The sequence below is a fragment of the Salarias fasciatus genome, chromosome 20, assembly GCF_902148845.1.
Source record: "Salarias fasciatus chromosome 20, fSalaFa1.1, whole genome shotgun sequence".
In the NCBI taxonomy this organism is placed as follows: domain Eukaryota; kingdom Metazoa; phylum Chordata; class Actinopteri; order Blenniiformes; family Blenniidae; genus Salarias; species Salarias fasciatus.
The window spans coordinates 17,939,545-17,945,544 of record NC_043764.1 but is presented as its reverse complement, the minus strand read 5'-3'; the positions used below and the strand labels follow the sequence as shown (position 1 = coordinate 17,945,544).

The following is a 6,000-nucleotide window of genomic DNA, read 5'->3' as shown; positions in this document are numbered from 1 at the left end:
TGCGCCGTGTCGAAGGGACGGAAAGATCTGAGGCTGTTTGAGGTAACAGAGATGACATGAGGGAGGCAGCGCCTGTACAAGACAAACATAAACTGTGCCACTTCATCTGAAAACAATGGGGGACAGGACACTGAGTGTGCTCTCATCCACATCTCCATTGTCTGCCCTCCTCTTTTACTCCTCCTCCGAGCATGGAGCATAAGCGGGGTGAAAGAGGGAGGGGAGAGAAAGGGGGGAGCAGCAGTGGGGGCAGTGGGGGTCTGGCTGTGTTCTTTCTCCTCTGTCTGTGTGCGAATGCACAGACGGTTCAGTAGTAATTTGATGTGTGTCCCCGGGGACATTTGATGGATTAAAGCTAAGCAGCTCCATTTCGCAGCACCACCTGATCTTCCACTGCCTGTGCCCCATATAAAGGCTGGCGTGATTGCTGATCTCAGCTAGTCTGACAGTCTCTCTCTCTCCCTCCTCTCTCTGTCTGTCTCCATCTCTTCTCTTCCTCACTGGTCCCTTAAGCCTGCTGCATCACAGGAGCTATCCAGTGCTGAACAGGATCGCTTTTATTTTTTATTTTTTTATTTTTCCGGGGGAAGCTGGGGGAGCCAGAGAGTATCACACAGCATTGCCGTCAGCCTTGTTCTCCACTGGTTTCCATTTTCTTTCTTATGTTTTGGGCAGTTGTCTTCATATTAACCACAAGGATTACCATCAAGCCAGCTCTATCCGCGTGCTTCCTCAGAGGGTCTTCTATTTTTTCTCATGCGTTTTTCTCAGCTCTGTGTTTTTATCCATTGAAACATGCCCCGCTCATTTTTGGTGAAGAAGATCAAGCTTGATGATTTCTCTTCGTCCAATGTGGCCACCTCCAACCATCATCACCACCTGGACGACTCGTTCACTTTTGCACGCTCCATCACAGACTCGGTGACCAGCCTCGGCGTTCGTCTCAGCGAGAATGGTGAGTTAACATGCCTCCAGTCTGAGCCGCTCCAGTTAGGGATGTGCGAGCACTCCTGCCTGTAAACAGCTCCGGTGCTGATTTCAGCATGCCTGACATTTCCACTCGGCACAGATGGCATCCTTTTCTGTTTTTTTTTTCCTTCTGTCGGGCGAGATTTCCCTTCGCATTAGCCAATAACATGCTCGTAGTGTGTAAATTAATGTGTGTTACATGCAGCCAGCTGATTTTTGAACCGATATCCTAAATAATCCTCTCCAGAGGCACCCCACCCCCATCGCTGAGCTCCCAGACTTTTGTTTTTTGACTCCAGCGAAGGACGGACACAATTCAGGTCACAGCCACGGATTAGTTTATGTAAATAGGGAACCAAACGTGTGTCTAATCAGGAGAAGCTCCAGTTACGTATTTATATGACTGCACCAACCCTGTGGCGGCTAAACACACGTAGCCTGACAATATCTGGCCGTCATGTGGACTGAAAAATTCATGAATATGAGAGATGAGTATCAGATGATACGTTTGTCCTTAGCTGTTATTGTCCTTGAGTTCCCATCACGGTCCGATCCTCCCTTGCCCCCCTCTTCCCATCCAAATGGAGTATGCACAGTCTCCCCACCCCCATCGCTCCACTACATCTTTCTCTTCCTTCCGGGCATTTGAAAACTAGCAGGGGTTAGAGTTTCAGCCGTGCAGGCCTATCGCCGCCACAAGAGACATCAACACACTGTACAGTAGAGCCAGGAGGGAGGTGTGCAGCCGTGCTGAGGGGTTAAAGGAGGGAAGGAGAAAGAGGAGACAAAAATGCTTGGGGCAGCATTGAAGCTGATCACATGACAGAGGCTGTACAGTAAACATGAAGAAAAGCACATAGCTGCACTGTGGTCAGCGTGCTGACCGGCCACGCGGAGCTCCCGTCGGAGCCGAGAGGCGACCTTCACTTTCACAGTCTGCTTTAAGCTTGTCGCTTCCATTTTGTGGTCACGTTCGGAGGGCCATATGTGAGTCTTTGTTGTGATTTCTTAAGATGTGTTCACGGTGCAGGGACCCCTTCACAGTCCGCGGCCAAATGCTGTGACGATACCCACCTGTTATTCAACCGTGTCAATAGCAGAGTGAATTTAGGAGGAGGAGGATTAGTGGATTAACTAAGATGTTTTTGAGAGAAAGAGCTGGTTTGTAAAACTAAAAATAATAAACTACTTAAACACAGTATTTACAGAAATAACAATTTAAAATAATTTCACATACTATCTCAATATATATATTGTTGTGAGCACTAGATGCCATTTAGTTTTCCTGCTGTAGGAAATTGTTTTACTATTTAGGAACCCTTTTGGATAATTTTTTCCACTATCTATTGTTCTTGGATCTATTGTTTAACAATGAGAGAAAAAAAAACATTAAGCGATAAAAAGAAAAATAAGAGGCATTGCATTGATGTAGACAAAATTGATTTAATTCAGAACAATTAATCTAAAGAATCGTCTTTTTCATGCTGAGTGAAATGGAAAAAAAGGGGGCGAAATAAAGAAAATCTCAGCGTGGCTAAAACACCTAACATCAGCACTTCTGCCGTGCCAGAAGATTTTCTTTCCCCCCATTGTGGAGACATTTGACTTGAGTGTCTGTCGAACAACAAAGAGGGGTGGCTGAGAGGGTCCATTAATTACATGCTTGCTTTGCATTACAGAAATGAGTCTATGAGCTGTAAAGGCTGATACAGCGAGAGTCCTAAACGATGAGCTCCATGTCTGACCTTGGGTAATTGAAACATAGTAAACAAGTCTGCTTACGCTCGTGCAGCAGAGTATGGCTTGTTGATAAAATCCAGACAAAATAAGGATGATGTTTTCACGTGCAGCGCAACGACTCATTAGGTGTATTTCTGACAGTTTGTATTGAGGCTCTTAAACAGGTGGGTTTAGCTGCTAATAACTGCTGAAGCAGCAGGATTTCAACTGTTTTCTGTAATGGCGGGGTTTAACAATAACAAAAGGCTAAAGTATCCTCTGTTTTTTTTTTTTTTTTTTAATATATTTTGCATTTGAAATAACACGCTCCCCTTTCTCTGGACAAACACCATCTGTCTCGGTGAAAACACTGAAGCCATGTAGTGCAGCATAATAATGTGTGCACAGGCCTGGTGTTTCCCTGTCCCCGGGTGTCATGGTCATGTCTTTGACAAAGTGGGTGTGTGAACTGAAACCCTCGGGAATGGAGACACGGTAGCAAGAGGGCACTTCAGCTGATTTCTTAATGGCTTGTTTCTTGAAGCCACTTCAGCATTGCTCGCTGCTGCAGACAGGTGACCCTCTTCACGAACAATGTGTGTGATGCCAGTTCTATCAGTTTATACCTCAAGCACACCGGGTTCAATAACCTATTATTGTGTGTCGCAAATACTTGATCTGTTCCTCACATTATTGCTATCTTCTCCGGCTCTCGACTGTACCAACAGCTGCACTATTTTACAGATGATAGCCTATTGATCAGCTCAAAACTTTGAATTTCATTAAAAGGCAGTCAATACCTAATTTCCACTGCTTGCTGCACACAGTGCTTAGGAATGGCTTTTTTTTCTGCAGTTATGCACTCTGTTTTAGGGAAAGTATTTCACCACTTTTTATACTGGGCCTCATATGTTTAAACCACGGAGCGTCAACCCTGGAGGTAAAAATGCATTTAGTATCAATTCACCTCCAGAGATTCGCAGCACAAGGCTGCACTGAGTTCTGTGTGGATGCATCCGGCTGCCAGCAAGCCTTTTAGCTCCTCTGGCACTGAGCTGCTTCAGAGGGAAAGGGAAGACATGAATGATGCCAACAAAAATATATCTCTCTAACATCATGCTCTGTGCAGTTGGGGACATTTAAATCACTCTTGGTGTTGTGTTGTGTTTTTGCTGCATCGTGCCTAAACCTGCTACAAGTCTAGCTCAAAATCCTGCAGGATGTAAGCAGCTATGGAACAAGTTATCCTGGTCCAAAAGTGTATTTGTTCTTAGCGGAGATTTCCATTAGCACTGAGTATGTTGTTAAAATTCAGTCTGTGGACTTCATCATGTTTTACTTGCAATATTGTAGCACTCCCAGAGAAAGAAGCTGTAATCAATCAGCGTGCTTCATTTAAGAGGGGCTTTAGTATGCATCCTACTGCACAGGAGACTCCTTTGATGAGCTATTATACAGCACTCGTCCTCATTGTAAAATTGCAACCTTCCTAAATGCAGTTTAGCAGCACGTCATGTTTCCCTGCATCAATGGACTATTGTGCGAGCAACCTGTGAGTTCTGGGAAAGGGGGGAAAAAAAAACCGCAATTAGCTCTGCATTGCCACTCACTCTTTTTAGCGTTTCACAAAGGGCAATCATCCAGCATTATAATCATGTAATCACCAGCATGTCACTGTGTCCTTTTCCATCACAACCCCTGGCCAACTGTGCTTGCGTGTGTCTTTTACCCAGGATACATCCAGGATTACATCACGCCATCTGTATACCAGGGGGAGAAGAAGATGGAGCACAAGCTGGCTTCGCCAGTGTCGGACCCCCTGTACACCCAGGTGAGCAGCGGAGGAGAGTACTGCGACCCCGACCTGAAGCACCCCGACAGCCCCCAGTCTGGCATGACGGCCAGCGGCTTCTACACTGGTGAATCAGAGGCCCTGGCCGAGGGTTACACCATGGATGCCTTCTTCATCTCCGACGGCCGCTCGAGGCGGAAGGGAGACGGGGAGAGGAGCGGAGGGGGCTCGAGGAGCAGCAGCGCCAACGCCGGGGCTCAGGAGAGGGGAGCCGGCACGCCTCGCCACACCTGCAACGAGTGCGGCAAGACGTACGCCACCTCCTCCAATCTCAGCAGACACAAGCAGACGCACCGCAGCCTGGACAGCAAGATGGCCCGCAAGTGTCCCACCTGTAATAAAGTGTACGTGTCCATGCCGGCGCTGGCCATGCACATCCTCACCCATGACCTCAAGCACAAATGCGAAGTGTGCAGCAAGGCCTTCAGTCGGCCGTGGCTGCTCCAAGGTCACATGCGCTCACACACAGGAGAGAAGCCCTTTGCCTGTGCCCACTGTGGCAAAGCCTTTGCTGACCGTTCAAACCTCCGCGCCCACATGCAAACACACTCTGCCTTCAAGCACTACAGATGCAAGCGTTGCAATAAGACCTTCGCTCTCAAGTCCTACCTGAACAAGCACTACGAGTCGGCTTGCTTCAAGGGCTCCGCGGACGAAGACGACTCTGGATCAGAAAATTAACCACGAGGAAGAAGCAAAATTCTGAACCCCTCTTGTCGGTTCACAACCAATAACCCTGTTCACTCTGCCCTCCATGCCTTTTTTCCTTCCCTTTTTTTAGAAAGCAATATTTTCACTGAGATTACGTGAAGAAACTTTAATGATTATGGCAAAGACAATTTCAAAAGATGCTGGATCTTTTCCCTGCACAGTAGCTAATCGTCCACAGAAACATACAATCAAACAACCCTCCCCCAAATAGAGACTGTAGATGATAGTTGTACACAATTCAGCAACATGTGTTCGCACAGAAGTGCGAACATGTTGACACACACACACGGAAACAGACGAACATGCGTGCACACCTACACACACACACACACACACACACACACACACTAACACTTTCATGTGTGTATACGCACACTTACACCTACACACATACACAATTATATATGAGGCCTGGCATGTGAATTTTTATCAATGACTATAATGATATTGATATCAATAGTAATAATATTTAGATTCCTGATATTTTATAGGAAATAGTATTAAGAAAAAGAAAAAAAAAACATAAAAAGGGACTAACAGTGTTCTTTTGTTTTTTAGAGACAAAATGACCTCTTGTATTTTTATGCTGCTTTTTATTTGCTAAGAATTGAATTCTTTTGCAACTGCCAACATGAACTTTTTATGAAAATGTGAACTATGACAGTATTTGCAAAAAAGGGAGATCATTTTAAAAGGTAAAAGACAACCCCCTTTCTCCACACCAATGTTTCAATTCAACGGATGTTATT

At 45.8% G+C, this 6,000-nt stretch overlaps 1 protein-coding gene across 1 annotated transcript; it reads left to right on the top strand.

Moving 5' to 3' along the window:
* Positions 1-316: 316 nt before the first annotated feature.
* On the top strand, positions 317-5,588 carry scrt2 (scratch family zinc finger 2). Its single transcript, XM_030118630.1, has 2 exons — positions 317-955; positions 4,422-5,588. The coding sequence occupies exons 1-2, from the start codon at positions 796-798 to the stop codon at positions 5,219-5,221; spliced, it is 960 nt and encodes a 319-aa protein (XP_029974490.1). The 5' UTR covers positions 317-795; the 3' UTR covers positions 5,222-5,588.
* Positions 5,589-6,000: the final 412 nt, after the last annotated feature.